The following is a 21223-nucleotide window of genomic DNA, read 5'->3' on the forward strand; positions in this document are numbered from 1 at the left end:
CTAGAATCAGCTTTCCCAAAATTCAGGGTACATGTATGGCTATACTCACTTTTTGCTTCCTATGCAGATTTAGGCAGAAAAAAGGTGTGCAGTTCCCAGCATGCTCTAGCCAGTACATCTGTGCTGGTTGGGGTCATACTGGGAATTATAAGCTGCTCCCCCACCCCCTGCCATCTGAATATGCACAGGATCACACTTGTAACATTCTTTAAACTTGAAACCAGCCATGGATGGTTTAGTCCTTTCCCTTTATGCCGTTTTGTCATATAAATGGCTGTAAGGCCTGGGTTGTAGATGGCAGAAAGCTAAACATCAGGATCCAGATGACACAATCAATATGTTATATGGGCCAAGTCCAGTCACTGGTCAAACCCAAGATGTTATCCTGAGCAAGCCAAGGACAAAAGCAGGAGCGAACGGGGAAGCAAACAAAGCATAGTCAAGATAAGCCAGAGGCCAGGTGCCGGATAGCATGAGGGCAGGGATGCACAGAGGAATGCAGCATACTGGAAACCAATACTGCTGAGGCAGCTGCTGGAGGGAAGAGCCACTTCTAATATAGCCTTTCCCCACGGTTCCCAGGTGCTGCTCATGAGGGCCCTGCCAGCTGCAGCGGAGTCTGGCACCCAACCTGTAGCTACCGGGGCTGTTATTCTGGTGCTTGGCCAGCAGGAGGAGCCCTGAAGCTGCCCAGATCCTGACTACAGTTGTCCTGAAGTTGATGTTAGGTTAGCTTGGGGAAAAACACAGGCGCAAATATGGGCATGGACTAGTTCAGTGAAGGAGCACAAGCGTTGCATTTGGAAAGTCCCAGCTTTATTCCTTGGCATTCCTGTTAAAAAGGGTTAGGTAGCAGGTGTGATCCCAGAGTACCCTTCTCTGCATGTTCGCTCTAGAACGCCTAAGGCATCCATGTAGGCTGAGGGATTCTGGGAGCTATACTGCCATGGAGAGTCCCTACAAAATCTGGAATTAGGAAGCTTTCTTTGCCCCAGTAGAGGTACAGGTATTTTCCCTAGAAGGGCTATGAACTGATTTGGAGCAGGATTTTTAGCCCCAAAGAAAATGGCATATTAGCCCCTTACACCAGCTTTCCAGAGCTACTGCTCTGATCAAAATCAAAGTGTTTCCTGCTTTACAGTAAAACCCAAAAAGCATCAAGTGATCTGATTAGGTATCTCCTGCACCCCATTTATTTGTGGCTTTTAATTTTACATTGTAAAGTACATAGACCCTGGCTGAAACCTGAGCATTTGAATACCTCTCCTTTCGTGTGTCATCCTTCAGATGGCAAGCTGTTTTGGCAGGGTAGCATATACTGCATCTGTACAGTGCATAATTTTAATGCACATTGTTTTGAATTAATAATGTTATATTTAAAAGATGACCTTCTGCTCATTTATCCTCCCTGCAGGGCTTGCGACACCCACCACCTAATTCAGAGGAAGCCAATGTTGTTGCATTTTGCAGCCTGTGGAGGAAACAGCTATGGTGGCACAGGGCCAAGGAAACAGTGAATTCAGATCGAGATGAATTAGGACTCCGCAAAGCAGATTCATGGACTGAACCCACCTTTTCCTCCATGAACCGAGAACTATCAGCTGAATGAATTCCCTAGTTTTAAAATGTTTTGGAAACCATTGGAGGTATGAAAGTTAATCACAACTAGTCAGATGGCCACCTGATATTCTTTTTTGGGGAGCGGAGTTAGGGTTCGATGTTTTCTCCTTTTCCCACTTTTAAAAACCTAATTATTTTTATCTTGTGAGCCACCCAGAGGTGCTGTGTACAATTGCGTAGCATACAAATGTTTTAAATAATTTATTTATTATTGTACAATAGAAAAACAACAAAACCACATCATGTAAAAGAAATCAAAAATCAGTATTTGAATAATACTTACAAAAAAAATCATAGTAATGATTACATTTATATTGTATATCCCTGTATGTTAGTAACACACCATCATTAATCATCATGCAAGTGTTTTGACAAAGGCACTCCAAATAACCACATGTTTATTCATTTGTAAGTTATGCCTAGATGCTACCTGCTCAAAAGTAAGTTTTATTAAATCCTTCATGCATTGTGTTATTGTAGGTAGCTATTTATCCTTCCAATGTTGTAATATTACTCTTTTAGCTGTCAAGAAGGAATGGAAAATCCATTTATGTTGATCTTGCATTGGATTTCAGGAGATGGGTAACTAATTCAAACTAATGTGTATCTTTAAATATTAAAGAACTTTCATCACAAGATTTAACCAGATTATTACCTCCTCACAAAAAGAAGCTGCCATTGGGCATTGCCAAAATATATGGAGAAGTATTAGCAGTGTTTGACCTCCAACAGTTGGCTGAGTTAGTTAAACCCTTATTAGACACTGTATACTCTTTACATCAATTTAACATCCATTTTTGCTTTGGTTAAGTATATCCATAATCTCTTGTGAAATAGATAATAATGATAATTTCCATTGGTTAGGGAATATGGGGTATTCAAATTCATTATTCCATTCTTGCTTGAGGCCCTGTGTATCATGCCTAGTCACAGATAATAAATACAGTATGTATAAACAGAAATTCTAGGCTGATATGGTTTGGTTTCAATCAAAACTTCCAATAACACAGGTGGCTTTGAAATTCTAAAAGTAGTAATATCAAATCCTAGATTTCAATTGTTTCAAAAGTATCAATTGCATATATTGCTATGCAGCCAGAGCTGACAATTTATATTTAGCCTGTAAAGTTGAGCCCCGTTGTAATGCATAGCTGGGAAGAGTTGGACCATAAATAAGGCTGAGTGCCGAAGAATTGACACCTTTGAATTGTGGTCACTGTCATCTTTAATCACTGAGATAGTTGAATGTTTTTGTTGTCAATTGCCAATTTTGTTGACCAATTGCCAATAGACCAATATTGGTCTATGGCAATTTACCAATATTTTGTTGGGCTGTTCACCATTCTCCCAAACGTTTGTCTGAACAAGTTAGTGCAAATTCTACCTGTTGTGAATTTTTTTCCAACTCATATTTGACATGCTGCTCCTCTTGTGGATTTGGAGAGATGGCAATCAGATATATAAGAAAAATGTTGAACCTATTGCTCACATTTGCTTCTTTCTTAATCTAGGGAGGTGAGAACACAGCTTAGAAATATAGTGTAACCTAATATAATACAGCTTATTTGTCCTTTTATGGTAAGAGTGCCAGACTGGGACTTGGCAGAATTGTGATTTAATCTCCACTCAGCCATGAAACTTACTAGGTAAACCAGTCAGTGCATTTCAGCCTAACCAACCTCACAAGGCTATTGTGAGGATATAATGGAGAAAAGAGCATTATAATCTGCCTTGGGTTCCTGGCTAGTGGAAAACAGGCAAACTATAAATGCAACGCAGTAAGAAAATAGGACCACTCAGAGTGAGGTCTTTCCCTTTACCTGCCACCTTTAACTGAATGTATTCCTCCCAGTCTAGCATCTCTTCCCGATTCACCCCTCTCCCAAGTAAAAACAAAAAGATTCTGAATGTTTCTGACCATTATTGCGACAGACAGGGAATTCTTGGTGAAAATTAATGTGCATTTATTGCACGATAAACTCATCACACAGCAAACATCCATGTCAACCTGGTGCAATCAGCACCATCATGAGAAGTTGCATTCTCTTCTTATAGTCACCATTGTCAAGGCTGAGCCAGGAAAACTGGTGGAAGCTAAAAATTCAGGGTTCTTTGCACCCAGTATTGCAGGACCCCCCCCCCCCCATCACACACACACACTGGAAAACAAGCTGGATGCTCTTTAAAGTAATTCAAGGATAAGCCAAGAGAAACTAATGTGGGAGACTATAAACATTGTTTTTTTTCTTCAAGAAGCAGGCCCAGGCAGTGACAGTGTTTGTTCTCCAACTTGTAGAAAGACACACTGCTGACACCGGATGAAATGTTCTTCCAATAATACTGCTGCAGAGCACTAAGTAAGATTCAGTACTGGATAGAATGTTAGCAGAGAGAGATGTAGGTTCAAATCCCTGCTCAGTCATGAAAATCGCTGTCTTAGAGTAACTTACCATACAGGGCTGCTATGAGGATAAGATGAGAGAGGATATAATTAATGACCAGAACCAACCACCATGTACTCCTTGGAAGAAAAGAATACAAGGTAGAAAGCGCTTTGATTGAGTAGAGGCTTCCATGAATGGAAAGGGGAAGGGGACTTTTTGCTAATTCTGCCTTCCTTCTGCAGCATCTGTAACCTCCAAGATCTGGTGTAGAAGGTGGTACAAGGGACTGCAGAAGAAAGGGGGCATTCAGAAAACTTGCATCCTGCCCCCGTCTGTTCACAAGCAGCCTCCTATAAAGCAAAGAGCAATCAGTGAGCAGGAGGACAGCACTGAACATATCCATCTGCAAAGCAGGTTTCCCAGCATTTAACCAATATAGTTTAGCAGTCTACTCAAGTCCATGAAAAAAGCCAAGATTGTCTTACTTTGTTTAATTTGTTAAAAATGTCAGACACATGAATACATGTTACTGTTGTTACATCAATACAAAAAAAGCAATACAAATTAAGCCATTGAATACAAAAATACATTGAATACATGAACACCACAATGTGACATAGCACTAATCGAGAATAGTGTATACATGAAAAAAGTAAATACGTTTTTAAATACAGACAACTTAGGGTGTTTTCTACTTTAACAGTAATGTTTTATGTCCTTTGCAATTTCTTCTATATACAGCATAGAATAAAATACTTTAAAAAGTTGCTTCAGCTCCTCAATATGCAATACAGCATTTTTAGGCTAGGAATATCAATTTAATGAATAAAAAATGATACCTTGTGTCAAATGCTCAGAAAAGATCTTTTTTAAAATTTTATTTAGCAAGTTGGGCTTGATAGATTAGATAATTGTAATCTTAAATAGTGTCTCTTACAGTAATGTACATTATATTGCTTGAGCCTGTACAATCATACAAAAGTGGCAAACATTCTCTAAATGATTTTGAAAACACATTACACATATACAAGTCTTCAAATTAAATCCTTGATGATGATTATTTACAATGAAAGTGCTTCTCTCAGATCTAACATGATGTACTAATATATATTTTCAACAGGTCACTGATTAATCTCCCTGAAATGGGAAAATTATATAGAAAATACCAACTTGGCAAACACTATAGCATAATGTATTACTGCGTGTGGTTCTGAAAATAGCAGCCCCAAAGTGTTTCTGGTTATAATTTAAAAATAAATAAAGCATAGAGGTAAACCAGTTACAAAACTGCAGAACCCTGCATTATTCACAATGGTAAAAAGTCTCAGTAAACAAACAGCTAACAAAAAGGTGAAGCAGTTGGGTCAAAAGTCTTGAAAACATCTTTCAGTGATTTGTCATCTGATTCCCCATTAGGATCACTTTCTGGTGTTTGATTGATCTGCCCCGGTTGCCTCACTTGCCTCTGATCACTGTACTGTGGCCTGATTAACCCTGATAAAGCTTGGATGGGGAGATTGTGTACTGCTGGTGCAGCACTTGAGTGTTTCATCTGAGATTTATTGACACCACCCACTTTATCTGGACTGGCTTCCCCAAATGTTTCCACATTTTTTTCTACATGTGGGGATGCTTTTTGAGGCAACTGTTCTTCTGGGGGAATAGTTTCATTTTGGCCAGCATTTTTCAAAATACCTTTTTTCTGATTTTCTCCATTCTCCCCAGAACTAACTGGAGAGGACTCCAATGAAGTGTGATTTCTTGGATCATACAAACTAATGCCACTTAGTATTGAGCTGGGAGTGCCCAGTCTAGCACTAGCAGATGATAACTTAGGTGCATATGGAGGTAACACATCTGAGTCAGACTGAAAGCTGGCGGCTTCTGAGGACTGTGATGTACCAGTGCTGGATTTGGCTAACCTGGGATCAGTTTTTGGAGGCAAAAGATCCTTCCCTATTCCATGGTGGGAGTCTGTACTGGATAGTCTATGCAGTCTCGGATCAATCGTTTTCTGTAAGCGAGGATCTCCTAGCTTGCTTGAGTTACCAGGATGCGAATCTGTAGAGTGATCCAAAGAGCCACTTCTGTTTGCTAAATTTGTATTTTTTGCTTTTGCTGCTAATCGTGGATCAGATGGAATTGCACTGGGGATGGGATCACTTTTGATGTTTCGTAACTGATTAAATCTCTGGTCGGCTATAAGTGGAGGAAGGGGTAAATTGATTGAGGACACTGGATCTGGTTTTGGCAAAGGTACTGGCAGCAGGTCTTCAGGAGCCCATACAATATGTTTAGCAAAGTTGGGTTTGCTCAGAACAATGTCCATTTTAATATGGCTAAACTGCCTAAGCTGAGATCTTGGATCTCGTAATGTGACTCCAGGAAGAGGTTCCAAAGGTATCAGGAAAGCTCTCTCTCTCAACTCTCGTTCTCCATCTTCCTCATCTTCCTCCAGTCCTTTCTGCATGCTCTTAACACCAGCCAGTGTGTGATGCACATCTAGCTTTGCTCCACTAGATGAACTCACATGACTCGTTTCATTACTTTTTAAGATTCTAGGATCTCGTGCAAGCCTTGGGTCTAAGACGCAGGGCTCAGATGTTTTTCTAGAATTTGATCTTGAAGTTGATCTGAGCCTGGGATCAACAGCTTGGCTTCCTGGGCCTCTCTCTTTAGCAAGTCTTGGGTCTGTTGGTATAACTCGCAGCTGTTGGTCTGTTGACTGCTGCTGACTTCTAAATGTTTCACTTTGTTTCTTTAAGGTCTTAAGTATTGATTTAACACTGCTTCCTTCTTCCTCTTCACTACTGGAGTACCAGTTTACATTTTCATCTAGAGAAAGGAAAAGATAACATAAATGTCAGAAGCTGTAATATGCATTTTCTAACCAAAGATAAGCAAAATAAAATTATTCAATGGTGCATGGGAATACTTAATAAAATCAGATTACACAACGGAGAATAATTCTTAGAATGACAAATCAATTCCCACTAGAAGGGTGAATTTACTTCTGGTTAGGCCACAGAAGTAGCATTAATGTTCAGATGCAAAGCACTCTGAACACTATAAAAAGGGCTCTACATTAAACATGTAGATACTTCAGTACAATAAAGAGCAGCCAAAACAGAGAAGTATTCTACCCCTTTCTCATATTTCTTCCTTCCTTCCTCTTCTTGCAACAATGCAGATAGTAGGAAAAAGGAGGTAAATATAACTGGGAGGATTATGTCCATACCTAGTACAAGTCAGCTTTGTTTTGAAGAACTGCCTTCTGTTCGTCTCTTTCTCCAAATTTAGCACTACTGGATGGGGAAAAAACCCTTCATTTTCATCCAATAGCGCAAACCGGACCACTGTAGAGCAGTTCAGTCTCATTGTTCAGGCCCAGAACCTAGTTCAGTGTTGCAGTGCTTGGGTGGGAAGAAATCCTAGCTACAGAGACCATTATAATACAGCCCTACCTTGCATTATGCAAGACGAAAATCACCGAATCCCTCTGTCTCAGCTTAAATATGAAAATGCCTGCAGTCTGAAATTTTAATGTCCCTCCCAATAACAGAGTTATTTACCACTAGTTTAGGGCTGCTACTGAATGTATTTCATTTCCTTCCTCCAATGCAACTTCTTTCAATACATACTTTATGGACAAAAAGTGCTTATAAAAAGAATAATCACTTGGCCCCTGAAAGATTATATTTACCAGTTTTATTAGTTATGCTATAGGTACAACATCATATATATGAATGCACAGCAACTATGAAGGAGAAGCGAGCCTGTCATTGCAAGAGTGATAGTTCTTTGGAGTAGAAAGAGAGATTACCTAATCTTAATAAAGGAATTAGTTTGCCCTGGTCCAGTTGAAGCTTGTTTACTGAAAATTACAAGTAAATGGAGGCAAGCAGACCGTATAGCAAAATATTCAAACATTTAAAAATGGCATTTACACATAAGAATATAACACTGAGCTTAAAAATGGATATGACAATACCTTCTTCTCTACTCATTGACCTCTGACACCGACTGCTCAACTGCTCTCCATCATCCTGTTGCTTTTGACTGAGCCTTACAAAAAGGGCTTTCTGCATAGCAGGAAGAAATTCTGGTAGATTAATAGCTGAATTGTGGCCTGCTGTTGTGGCACTGTCTGATTCATACTCATTTCCACTGTTATGTGAATCTGAAGAAATGTGGTGAACTTGGAGATCGGTAAATTCTCCTTGCCAGGTACCATCTGCATTCAGTATTACAAATAATTAGCATTTTATGCTGAACCCAAGTAAGAAAGACATTCCCAAGCAACACAGGACACCATTTGATAATGACCAGGCCTATGTAACATACCACTGCAGCTGTGGGCACTCGGTGTGAGGGAAGTTTGAAAGAACTGGGCATGTTTAGCCTTGAAAAGAGAAGACTGAAGGGAGTTACGATGGCACTCTACAAGTAGTTGAAAGGCTGTCACAAAGAGGAAGGACAGGATCTCTTCTCAGTCATCCAGGAATTCAGGACACAGACTAATGGGCTCAAGTTACAGAAAGCCAGATTCCAGCTAGGTATCAGGAAAATTTTCCTGATTGTTAGAGTAGTACAACAATGGAGCCAATTCCCTGGGGAGGTTGTGGGCTCTCCCACACTAGAAGTTTTCAAGATGCAACTGTACGGGCATCTGAAATGCATAATTTAACCGGGGGTCCTGCACTGAGCCCATGGCCTTCTGGTCCCTTCCAACTCTACTATTCTATGATTCTATGAAGAAAGTTCACATTTCTGTGCAGAATGCACATGCTGCATGCAGTAGACATATTCTCTGTCCCCACACCCACACCTCATCATAAGGGTATTTGGAAAATATTTTCATAAATAATAAATTTAAGTCTAGTTGACTGCCAATTATACTCTCTATCAAATCCTCCCAAGAGATATACCTGTTTAGTTCACATTTCTAAGAATAAAACTTTATATTAAGACTTACCACAAGCACTACTACTTGTTTGGAAGTTATGCACAGCCTGATGCGAATAGTAATTGTCATAGAAATTGGCTGGATTCTGGAGAGATTCATAACCAGCATTTGGCTGCCGTTCACCAGGAATTTGCTGATATGGTGGACCAGGTGGGCAGTGATTGTCCCTGGGCATATTTGCCATATGTTCTTGAGCAATTGCACAGCCATATGATGCTCCAGCTGGTGTTAAAGGTGGACCACCCTGTGGTCCATGCATAGGTATACCAACTTGACCCTGTGGTCCTAAATAACCTGGAGGAACTGGCTGCAAAGGTGGACTCTGTGGTCCTGCTGGAATTATACAGGGATGCCCAGGAGAATTTGGGAGACCCACTGGTCCATTATGTCCTGGGCTTGATTCTGGATTGTACATATGTGGATCATTTCCTTCAAAGTCTGGTCCTGGTGGTGATGAGCTGTTATAGAAGGCTGGTGGACTGTAAGATAGAATGTTAGGTCAAAAACATTCCTATACAAATATTAAAATTACATTACAGACTATAGGCAGCATTGCGGTCAAGAGGCTAAGAAACAACCATATGTACTAATCTCTCTCTCTCTCTCTTTCTGTTTATATACTGCCCCATTCCCATAGGCTCCAGGCAGTTACTCATTTACTTTCTCCTGAAGAGGAACACAACTACTGAGGATGGTATTTTGTTAAAACAGTATCCCATAGCATTGCATAAGCTTCCAATTATCTTGGGACACAACTAATTAATGGTAAAAAAGGCTATCTCTTTGATTACTTTATGCAGTTTTCAATATTTAAGAGCCATATGAAAAATAGAAGTGCTTGTGCTTCATAGAGGACAAGACAGAATGGGTAAAATCTGCAAGAAACAAACTAGATGTGAAGTATTACAACAGACTCCAGCAGTTACACTTTACAGTAAGAATGTAAAGGCCTTGTGAAGAAATCTTTAAAATGGAATTTAACTGGACAACCAACTCCCTGTGCAATGTTTCTCAAAAGAATTTCAACAGAATGTAGTTAGGTTTTAAATTCAGGTCAAGATTTAGGTTCCAAGAGGTAGATGATGATTACATAAATTTTTCACTATGGTCTCCATTCAGACATAGCAGATCTGAATAAGGTTATGAACACATTTTAATTCCATTCTCCTAAAAACTTAATGCAGCCTTGCTATTGGTACAGAGACAGTACTCTAGCTGAACAACAAAATGTGACTAAATATAGTTGCACACCACTGTGGAATATTTAAAGACCATTGTGCTTTCAGTTCTCTCTTTTTCTTCTAATCTTAAAAAGAAGTAGTAACAAGAAAAAGAGCCACATGTACAGTGAACACAGTATGTGCTACTGAGAGCTAAGAGAGGAAGCACTGTTCAGTGCTGCTCTGTTGCATTTGTGTCACTTTCCCTCTTTCATGTTAAGCAAGAATTTCCCACTTGTGGTAATGTGGAACTGATGATGAAAGGGGGTAGAGAGGGGAAGAGTCATACCCACTATTATTAATACTATTTTCAACAGAACATTTATACACACAATCTTAGAAATAAACTGCAGTATTGTATACGTCTTGATCAATCAGTTGGTTGGTCTGTGGGCAATTTGTTTACCTGGTCTCTCTCAACTCAAAAGGAAGCTTGCCACTAGATAACAGATTTTTTTCCAAAAGGTAGGATGGTTTTTTCCCTTCATGGATCACTGCCTTGTCGTGGCGAAGGGGCTTGTGTAGCTCAATGAAGCTATGAACCATGCCGGGCAGGGCCACCCAAGACGGACACGTCATAGCAGAGAGCTCTGACAAAATGTGATCCACTGGAGAAGGAAATGGTTTTTGCTTCTTACATGTTAAATTGTACAACAATAATGCAACTGCCAGAGGAAGGGGTGTGACTAATTCTTGAACATGTTTGGTTTAAGCCTGCCAATCAAAGACCACCATATGCAATTTTGATAATTGTAATACCTACGTTTTCCCAATTTTGTGTGCTAAATCCACTGTAGGTTTCACAACTATCTCAAAAAGAGATGGAATTTTCTTGAATTCACCAGAGAGATCCTGAAAGTTTTCTACATCTTCCTCAGTAAATGAATATGGCTCTGGTGGGGTTGGTAAAAGTCCAACTCCTGGAGGTGGCTTAGGAAGAGGAACTATGCCACGCTTCCTAAGTTCTTCCACTTCTTTTTCATCATCATTTAGTGGCTCCTCTTCAGTATTCAGAACCTAAAATAAACAAAATAAGATCCAAATTATGAAAGATCTGTTGGAGGCCATTACAGAAACCTGCAATGTGTGTACTGGAATTCTTGCCTTGTATTGCCTCATCTTGAAGGAACAGGGTGGGTTAGAAATCTTCAGAACAGAAACAAAGGTGTGGTGAATCCAACAACATTAAAGCAGCAATATAACATACCCCTGTTAATTTCATATCTATATTAAAATAATACAGTATACCCGTTAATCTCAAACTCATTTGGAGCTGCCCTTCAAAATCCTTCCCTTTTTATGAAGACATAGTTAAATTTTAGGTGCAATGCATTGTAAGGCAGCCTTCCCCAACTTGGTGCTTTCCAGATAAGACAGAGTACAGCTTTCATAAATCTCAAGGAGGGCACTGGGTTGGGAAAGAATGTCCTAGGTTTTTAGACCAAAGAGGCTGCAGTTGACCATCCAAGTCTTGCTGCTGTCAAGTGTGTAAAAACTGCTGTCCAATATTTTAAGGTCTGACAACAATTCACAGATGAAACTGTTAGTCAAATGGTCTCAGTATCTGGTTGTTATAGTACTCCTCAATTCTGGGAGAAATAGTTCAGCATCATTGGAAGGTGACTGATTTCCCCTTTCATTGGGTTTAGAAGGGCTGCGAGCCATGCCTGTCATGGCCACCAATGTGTAATCCAGATTCTGTGTCTTCTGTGCTATCACTTTTGGCAAGATGCATTACAGCAATGGGAAAAGTGGGAACAGGCAGAACAAGGTTCCTGTCAAATGGAGGAGGAATGCATCTCTCAAGGAGCTTGAACCAATTCTTGCCTGACTGCAAAATTCCAGATAGACTGAATTGTCCTTGGCTGCACTATGGAGGGACCACCCCATCTGCTGAATAGCAAACACTGTATAATCAGGTGCAGCTACACTCATATGCAAATTGGGGCAACTGATACAATAGGTCTGCTGTCCTATTGCTCAGTCCAGTGATATGGATCGCAGTGAAGGGAATACCTTGTGCAATTCACCAGTTCCAGATCTGAGTTGCCAGATCTAAGAGAGGAATTGCCTGTGTGTCTGCTTGCATGTCAATGTACCACACTATTGTCACCCGAACATGATGATCCCAAAGTGCCATATTGAAAGTTTGGAGGGCCTTCTTAACCGCCAACAGTTCCAGACAGTTGGTATAGTGATTCCTTTCCCCATCAGACCATAAACCCTGTGCTGTCAATGTCCCACAGTATCCTATCTTGTCATTGATCCTTTAGCAGTGAGGACCTTTGATGGTGAGCTCTGAACAAAGAGAGTCCTTGCTGAAGACTGTCCATGCTCATCCACCAGTGAAAGGAAGACCAAGTTGGATTTGGTATGCTTACATGAATTCAACAAACACTGGCAGTGGAAACAAATATCCAAAGAAACCAATTCTGTAGTGTCTGTATCAGAAACTGGTAGAGATACAATACCATTACTGCTACTATAGAGGTCATAAGCCCAAGCAAGTGTTGTATATGGTAAGCAGTTGTCTGGTAGTGGTGGTACACCTTTGATGTCAGTGCCACCAAACCCAAGGCTTGGTCTTGAGATAGGTAAGCTCTGACTGTGGTGGAAACAAGAACAGCGCAGATGTACTGGATCAACTGCACAGAGTCAAGTGTTACTTTCTCGTGGTTGACATACAACCAGTGATCATAAAAGAGTGAGTAGCATGGACTGGTGACGGTCCCACTCCATGGGGGCAATGTGGATCGTTATCTAACTGGAGGTAAGCACAACTGCCTTACACTTGGTGAAGACTTGTGGAGCTTTTGACAGATCAAAAGGGAGGATACGAAACTGGTAGGCTTCAGGTCCAAAGCTGAACTGTAAGTAGCACTGGCTGGTCTCCTCAACTGATTTGTGAAAAAAAAGCATCTTTGAGATCCACCAATGAGAACCAGCCTACGTTGTGAAGGTCACTTGTATTGCCTGGATGTTTGCGAAGGCTGCTTAAAGTCCCATCCTGTAGACTGTGTTTCTGAACATTGTCTGAAGCCCCACCAGTTTTGGTGTTGAACAAGCTGTTCCCATCAAGGGAGATCTTCAAACTGGGAATGAGCCTCAATTTTACTGATTGTAGCCAGGTGTGCTTCCTTAACCCAACAGCTCTGTACTGGCTCTGTACTCTGCCTGGTGTTTTTCTGTATTGACCTCCTGGTGGGTAGCCTCCATTTGAAACAGGAGGGCAAGTTCCCTCTAGTCGTCCATTATATAGTAAGAACCTACTTTTCCCATAAGAAAATTTGGTATTGAGCAGGCTTTGATAGGTCAATACATAGAGGTAAAAAACTGCTGAAGAATACGGTTTACGTCCCATAAGGACCAGTCAACATCCTTCCTTATCCATTGGTTATGAATTCATCTTATTGGATTTTTTTCTGAACAGACCCAACCACAATCAAATTTAGTCAAGATTAGGAAAACAGAAATGTGGCATTTTTCTGGACTCTGCCCATATTCTCTAATCTTCAAGGTTGGGTCCATTGAAGAAGATGCTTTCCAGGCCTGTCACACTGTCTGGAGAAAGGTCAGGAGAAATGGAACTTCAACTGGTGCCAATACTTCAGAGAAGAATGCACTGAATACTAGGCCCTGTACCCTCTGAAACTGCTGTTGCAGCTTCAAGCTTAATGCAAGTCCCATTCACTGAATCTGTTATGAAAAATGAGGCAGGTCTTCAGATGGAAACAAGAGATCACTGGTTCCAACTACTGCATCAGGAGATGACACCAACATAGCTACAGAAAAGCAAAATGAGAAATCTGAAGGGTAGTCTTCAGCAACAGACAGGGTGAACAGTCTGGCCTCTAGGTGATTGATGGTGACAGAGAAGATGGCTGTTGGTCAGGCAAATGGGCGTGAGGAAACAAGCCTGGCCCATGTGCAAAAACCCTGCCTACCCTGAAGGTGGATCAGGCTGCTCAGGAGCTAGAAGTGTCCAAGGCAGTGGGGGTAGAAGTTGTCTGCAGAAACCTTTGGTGGGAGGTAGTCCAGAAAGCAAGCAAGCAATGTTAATTGTATCTTAACAATCTATCATTATAATAAGGTTACAACTCTACTAAAAAATCCTCAGAAGTTGAATATTTCCATTTATATCCCTTATATTTTGTCATGTGCATCTGTAAAGCAGTACGTCTGGAAAGAGAAGCTGACAGAACCAAGTGCTGACCCTACATGGGCATGACAGTGAAGTTGTTGTTGTTATTATTAAGTTATTAAAAACTTTTATATGCTGTCCTATTATAAAAATATCTCATTTTATAATAAAAATTTTATATATTTATAATATAATATACTATTATAATAGTAATGAGAATTGTAACAATAGTTCCAAGCACAAGTAGACCCCCAATCTTCATATTAGGAAGCATCTTGAAGGCAAAGACCAGTCCAAACACTTGACCCAGACAGATATCAGGAATCAGAACCTAGCCTGTTTGCCATACCAGCAATCTTACACATCATGCCAGGAACATGGTGAAGTTGATGTCAATGGAGACACTAACCATTGACTGCAAAGACCCATAGAGGATAACTTCATATTTCCCAATCTTGGTGCTGAGATGGAGAGGGGTCCTCAGTCTCTCTGTTCAATGCCCAAATTATCAGTACTGAATCCTGGATTAGCACCAAGGATTGATTATGCCAATTGGAGAGTTCTTAAGAAGTGGAGGATCTAGGACCAACTCTGAGCAAAACAGGGAAGTGTTTTGAAGTCTTTCTTCTTCTGCATCTCAGAGGGCTTTGATGTCTTGGCATTTTTTGACACCTTTTCGCTAAAGACAGAGCCAAAGAATGACCTGGAGTTGGAGGGTCCATACAGCTCCTGTCTAAAGCTACCAAGGGATTCACTACAGTCTCAAGCAACTTCAAGGCAGAAGAAAAAGTACTAGGACAAACAGGTCAGGCAAGCCAAGTCTGCAGTATTGATGATGGGTCTCAACAACTTCTAAAGCCTTCTCACACAGAACAGCATTCAATCAGTCTGATATATTTCCATGAACCTGCTTGGTGAAAACCTGGCAATGATCTCGGGTGTCTACCATGTACATTTCATCCAAAACAAACACAGCAAGTAGATGTCTATTGGTGGGAGTTTGCTCCCACACCTGCTGCATTTTTTTGAACAGTTCCTTCAAGACTACATGGGCTGAAGCAAAAAAAGCAATCTGCACAATCACAATAAAAGAAAACAATAAATAGAATGAAATGAAGAACAATGATAGAAGAAAAAAGGACCAAATAAAAAACTTCAGCAAAGAAGACTGCAATCCAAATATGAACTCTCCTTTGAGGCAACCAGAGTGGCAGTTGAAGAGGAACTGAGGGAATAGGTAGGAACCTGCTAAGGACTTCATTTCTGGAACAAATGAAAGAGTTCCTGCCTACCTTCCTTATTTAAAGACGTTTTCTGAACAAGACTCCCATATGTATGATGGACATAAGATCATGAAGAAGAAGTCAACCCAGCTAAGTAACTCTCTTCCAGCTTCAAGCTGGTGAAAGAAGAAGGTATGTGAGCTTGTGTTATATCAGAAAGGTGCCCTGAGGTCCTGCTGGGTGAAGATGCAAAATAAAGCCACAAATATCTGCCATTCCCTTCTAGCTCCAAGCTGGAGGGAAGAAAAAAAGATGTGTGGGCTTGTGCTGCACTCACAGGACTCAAAGGTAGCACAAGTGGACATGCTACTTCTTCTCCCATTTTTAATATGAAGCACCTAGCCATAAAGGCAAAGTAGGTAAATGTACTTACAATTCTCCCTTCCCGCTTGACAGTCAGATATGTAATATGCAAAACTTGTGAAGCTGCTGTTCACCCTATGACTGAAGAATCTGCTGTGAGCGCCCTTTTTATATTATACCTCTTTCCACTCCAAGATGCTGGGCAGAATAAACAAAGTCCATGATACAAAAGATGTGTATATCATTTGTTTCAGTCTTTCTTTGCATAGGCTAGACAAGATGCAATACAGATGGGGATAAGGTGAAGAGAGCCATTTCTAATTCCACCAGGAGCAGAGTGCACTGCAATTACTTCAGCTCTTCACACACCACAGCTGGATGGAGGAGAAGACCTATGGCGAACTCAAGGAAAGATTTCCTTAGGGCTGCCAGCACAGAACTGGATTCTTTTTCACTGGGCTTTGTCTTGTATGGACAAAGAAGGAGGGGCTCAGGGTAGGGTGCAATCTCATTAGATACACATTTAAGGGGCAGGGGTTAAGGCACAATGCAGCTTCCTGCACTACAATACATTAAGCTGTCCAACTGTATCCAAACTTTGTATCAAATAGTTTTAAAGAAAAGGCAAAAGGAGTCCTAGTTTTATGCACTAGTTCAGATGCAATTGAGCATTGAAAAGACTTGTCTAAGTTTCTTGGAAACTTGTTAAAACTGTGCTATTGCCTGGCTTTTGTTTACTTCTGAAAAACAGCTTTTAAAAACAATATTTTCAAATTAAAGCATGAGGCTGCATATTCTGTTGATGAAAGGCTAATTACATACCTTATCAAGTAGTTCCTTTGTCTCTTTAGTTAGTGGATCATGAGAAAACTTGCACTTGTCACCGTGGTAGCATTTAGCTCCTGTATGATAGAACTTGCAAGGAAATTCATGTGAGCAAGTATTAAGGATTCTTAACAATTATAACACTTCTTTTTATAACCATACTAGGAATAAATCTATCATTTGGAGAGGCATTGAGTGGTGCAGTGAGAAATACATTGAAAAGGGCCTATGGAGGTGTCCAGATTGCCACGTGAGTATGATTGCCACTGGGAGTATGTTCAGTGGGCTCCCTGTGGGGAGTTAACCTTTTGAATACAAATGTTTTCCTTTTTATCAATGTACTCATCCTGCGTCTCAGTGGCAAATGCCCTTTCTCGTCTGGTCAAAGCCCTTCTTGTGGAAGAGAAGCCGTATTTCTTCCATAGGTGAAGGGAAATGGTCTTTCTCTCATAAATGTGTTCTCAAAAGTACCTCACTGCTGCTTCCAGCAAAAACTTAAGAGGAAGAGAAAAAAAATGTCCCTCTTGTCTTCTTGTTTCTCTGTGGAGGAGAGTAATCTCCTATTAGGCTGTAATAAAGAGGTGATGGCTTTCTGAAAATGCTTAACTTGTGGGGGAAACCTACTTTTGTGGACTATTTGTATACTTTTCTTTTGTCTCCCTCTTATCTTTGTAGAGGCAAGGAAAGATAGTTTCTCCCACTCCTGTTAGACTTCTGCAGAAAAGAGCAGTACTTCTACAAAAACCCACCACAACAACAATCTTCTCCTGGTTGTCTGAATATGCCATAAGACTAAGCAAATGAGAGTGTTGGTGATAACTTTGTAAGTTTGTCTAACAAGCCAAGTCAAAATTTTGTACTCCTAATACTGAATTATAATTTTATGAAAAGAGGCAACACCAGCAGAATATATAGTAAAACAGTTAACATCAATAGCTAACTTAATGTATAGTACTTCCTGTAACATTTTTATGACTATAACTCCAACATCTTTATCTAGTGCTTTGCAAATATCAGAGCCTTTGTTTTTATATAATCTTTATACACTGATACAATGGAACCTTTAAAATTGAAACAGGTTTAATTACAGTATTATTAGGGTTTTTTTTAATGAAAGGATATTATGCATATAAATGCAATTCTCTCCCTTGGAACAATAACCCTGTAAGTAAAATTTGCAGATTTCCTTTTTCTTTTCTATTTCTGCATCGTGATCAAATTTACACTGGTCTCCCTGTACACATAAAAAAGAATTATCAATCCCAAATATAAATATTATGTTTAAAATGAATGACAATGATAAAATTTCAGCTAAACATCATTCTTTGCTTTTCAATTATTTTTTCACCAGTTGGGGTTGAAGAAAGTTAGAAACTGATGTTACAGGTAAACAGATGGAAAAACATGTCAAACAATTAACAATATGAATAACATATCTGGACTATCATAAAAGAAACTACAGATATGTAGAATGTATTACATTGTCTGCATTTTCTTATATAACAGATTGCTCCAACTGCTAAAAACAGTTCTGTTTACAGAGATGCAACACTATGCAATAAATTGTATAACATTTGACTACCAGAGCAATGATGATAATATATACTATCAAAACATTTTAAAAGGTGATGACTTCTACTTATATACTGCACATAGTATTAAACAGGAAAGCCTGTGCAAGATTTTAGAATTATTGTTGCCCATTTATAAATTCAGCTTAATTTTCCAGTAAATTCTATGAGATAAATAACTTATTCTATTTTCTTTTTATACAGAATACATAAAACAGATGAAGCTCTCTCTAACACTCTGATAAATGCTGTGTCACAATATTCAGCAAATTGGAAAAAAAGATTCCTATGATTCTCATCACCAACTTCAAGAAAGAGAATACACAATTATCTACCTTAATGCATCGTGCCTCTAGGAAATATTTACAAATTTGTTTTCCTTTGTGTTCCACAGTATGCTGGTTTATGAATGCCTGGCTCATAGTTGGCCATTTCTTCGCTGGCTTTATTTCCTGTAAAATAAAAAAAATCCTGTTTAATCTATTGATTCCTCAGTTGTTACAGGAATAGAAACAATTTCAGTTCTCAAGTGATAAGATACAATAATTTGCTGAGCATCTCAAAATGTTTAACATCAAATGTACTGATATTCTAGTTATGGTGAAAGTTAGAAGCATCAGTCATAGTTGTTGTACTTTGTATATAGTTGCTTTATAAGAAAGCAAACAGGATTATCAGAGCATACAGGTACAATAAAAGCTGAAAGGCATTTTGTTACTCTTGTCCTTAGTGCTAGTGACAGAAGAGGAAAATGACTATACAGTCCCTCAACCAGTAGACCATTTACTGTCTGACTTCACTAGAACTATGAAACATTCATTTTCCAAATTCCACTGACTTCTGAAATTTAACTTGATCACATTATTCTCACAAATTAGAATATTTCTACTATCCCTTCCTCCAACTTAAGGTAATCAGTTGATTTCATAATGAATGTATTTAAGCTGCAATACCCAAATTACTTGATGCAGAGTACTCATGTTCAAAACCTGGTTATTCTAATTTAGAAATAGCAGGTCGAAAACTAAACATTTCCATAACAACCTAAATAAAACCCCCAAGTTTTATTATAATTTACAACACTGCTATTCTATTTACCTCTTCAGAGCCTTTATTTATCCCTCTTCCCCTTCCACGATCTTTGCGCTTCAATTTCTTTTGCATGCCACGCCCTCGGCCAATACCATAGCTATTGCTTGTTTGTGTACCACCTAAAAAATCCAATATCATACATTCATTTCAAATTGCTCAGAGCATAAAGGTTATAGTCTGAAAGAGAAAGAGTGTACATATATAATATTTGTAGTTTTCTGTATAATGAGTTTACATAAGGGCCTGGTTTACGCATAAGAACCCAGAAGATTGGCTTTGGTTGTTCTTAAACCATGGGCTGCTGTTACATGCAAATCCTGCAATATGTTTTTACTACGGCTTGTTAAGCACAACCCAGAAAGAGGACTAATGGTTTATGGTTGGACTGTGAACTGTGGGTTGTTCTTGAAAAACAACCCGTAGTAAAAGCCATAGTGCAAGGTCCACACAAAACAAACCCACAATTTCAGGACCACAGACAATTTAGTCCATCCTTTTGTTGTTATGCGTGAACCAGGTTGTGGTCTCTTTTCCTGCATATCAAGACAGAGTGAAAATGTTTTCTGAGATTATAAAATAGCTGGTTGTTTTTTGGATTCCCCCGAGATCTTTCAAAAATTTGTTCTAATGATTAGTTACATTGTAATTGTCCAGGTAAATATTTAGACCTCATATATTACCTAAGTAGCGCTCCTGCCTCATCACATTGAAACAGAAGAGTTGCAAAAAGTAAATTACAGACTTAGTCTAAACTGGAAAAACTTGGTCTGAGAAAAAAATGTAAAAACAAAGATGGAGGAAAGAGACAAGAAAAAGAATACTTTTTATGCGCGTGTGCAAAATTTACCATAAGACATTTTATAAGAGTGTGAGCCTCTTCTGAGGGTAGAAACTTAGTCTATACTAGAAGAGACTAATATTCCAAATTTTATTTATTTTTGAATTTGTGTGCTGTAAACTAATCCAGATGGATTCACAGTTAGCAAATTACTGCATTATTTTGAAAAGATAAAATGATATGATTGATATCTGGAAAGTGGTTCCTTCTTTCCAGATTAGTTCCACAAGAACTAGGATATAGCTATAATGCTTAAATGTACATATTAGAGTCTGTGAAAACCCAATATATGAAAATCAATTTATTAGTAGTCAGCCTTCAACAATTTTTGAAATGATAAATTTGGAAATGTTATATTTAACTCATTGTTTACACTGATGTAATACCTCAGTTTTTGCTCCTTTTTAAATTAATTTATAGAACAAAAACTGTGATTTCTGTATGTGCAAGTCTATGCTTTTTAAAACAGTCTTAAAATAAAACAAAAAGGTCACATTTATTTATGCATGCTTTTGTATACCGCTCACTGGCACAGCGCTCTCAGAAGCATTAGTAAATGCTTTAGAGGGGAAAGGAAGAAGCCAACAGACAAACATTTCCAGAAGCAGAATATGCAGTAGAGAACAGGCCTTCAGAAAGTGGACGTAAAGCCTCAAAACAAAAAATTCCATTCCAGACAAGCAGCTGCAAAAATATTTAGTTTACACTGCAACTTGAAGACACAGCTTGTAAACCTGCAAACTTGGAGGATTACGGGCATCCTATGGATAGAAGGAGGAATGCAGAGGCTAAGGTCAGCCTGCTGTGCTCCTCCCTGCCTGCAAAACACTTAGTCAAGTCAAATACTTTGCCTTGGAATGCAAGAAGAGGCTGAAGCACTGCCAGAATATTTCCTATGCTGGTGATGCCTATCTCTTCTCCTTCTCATTCACAGGATTGTTTCCAAAGTCATTATTGTGACTATGGAGCTACAACTGGTA

The 21223-nt window shown here is 39.3% G+C and overlaps 1 protein-coding gene across 1 annotated transcript in view; it reads right to left on the reverse strand.

Annotated features, from left to right (window-relative positions):
- Positions 1 to 4478: 4478 nt before the first annotated feature.
- ZC3H6 (zinc finger CCCH-type containing 6) overlaps positions 4479 to 21223 on the reverse strand; it is a 28407-nt gene continuing 11662 nt past the window's right edge. The window contains exons 5-12 of the mRNA XM_044428779.1: positions 19412 to 19524; positions 18649 to 18765; positions 17865 to 17976; positions 16740 to 16849; positions 10954 to 11207; positions 8980 to 9449; positions 7996 to 8238; positions 4479 to 6839 (exon numbers count right to left, since the gene is read on the reverse strand). Of these exons, the coding sequence (XP_044284714.1) occupies positions 5344 to 6839; positions 7996 to 8238; positions 8980 to 9449; positions 10954 to 11207; positions 16740 to 16849; positions 17865 to 17976; positions 18649 to 18765; positions 19412 to 19524 (2915 nt within the window). The 3' untranslated portion in view covers positions 4479 to 5343. The remainder of the gene's footprint in view (positions 6840 to 7995; positions 8239 to 8979; positions 9450 to 10953; positions 11208 to 16739; positions 16850 to 17864; positions 17977 to 18648; positions 18766 to 19411; positions 19525 to 21223) is intronic.

Source organism: Varanus komodoensis, unplaced genomic scaffold (assembly GCF_004798865.1).
Source record: "Varanus komodoensis strain SLA01 unplaced genomic scaffold, ASM479886v1 scaffold2, whole genome shotgun sequence".
NCBI lineage: Eukaryota > Metazoa > Chordata > Lepidosauria > Squamata > Varanidae > Varanus > Varanus komodoensis.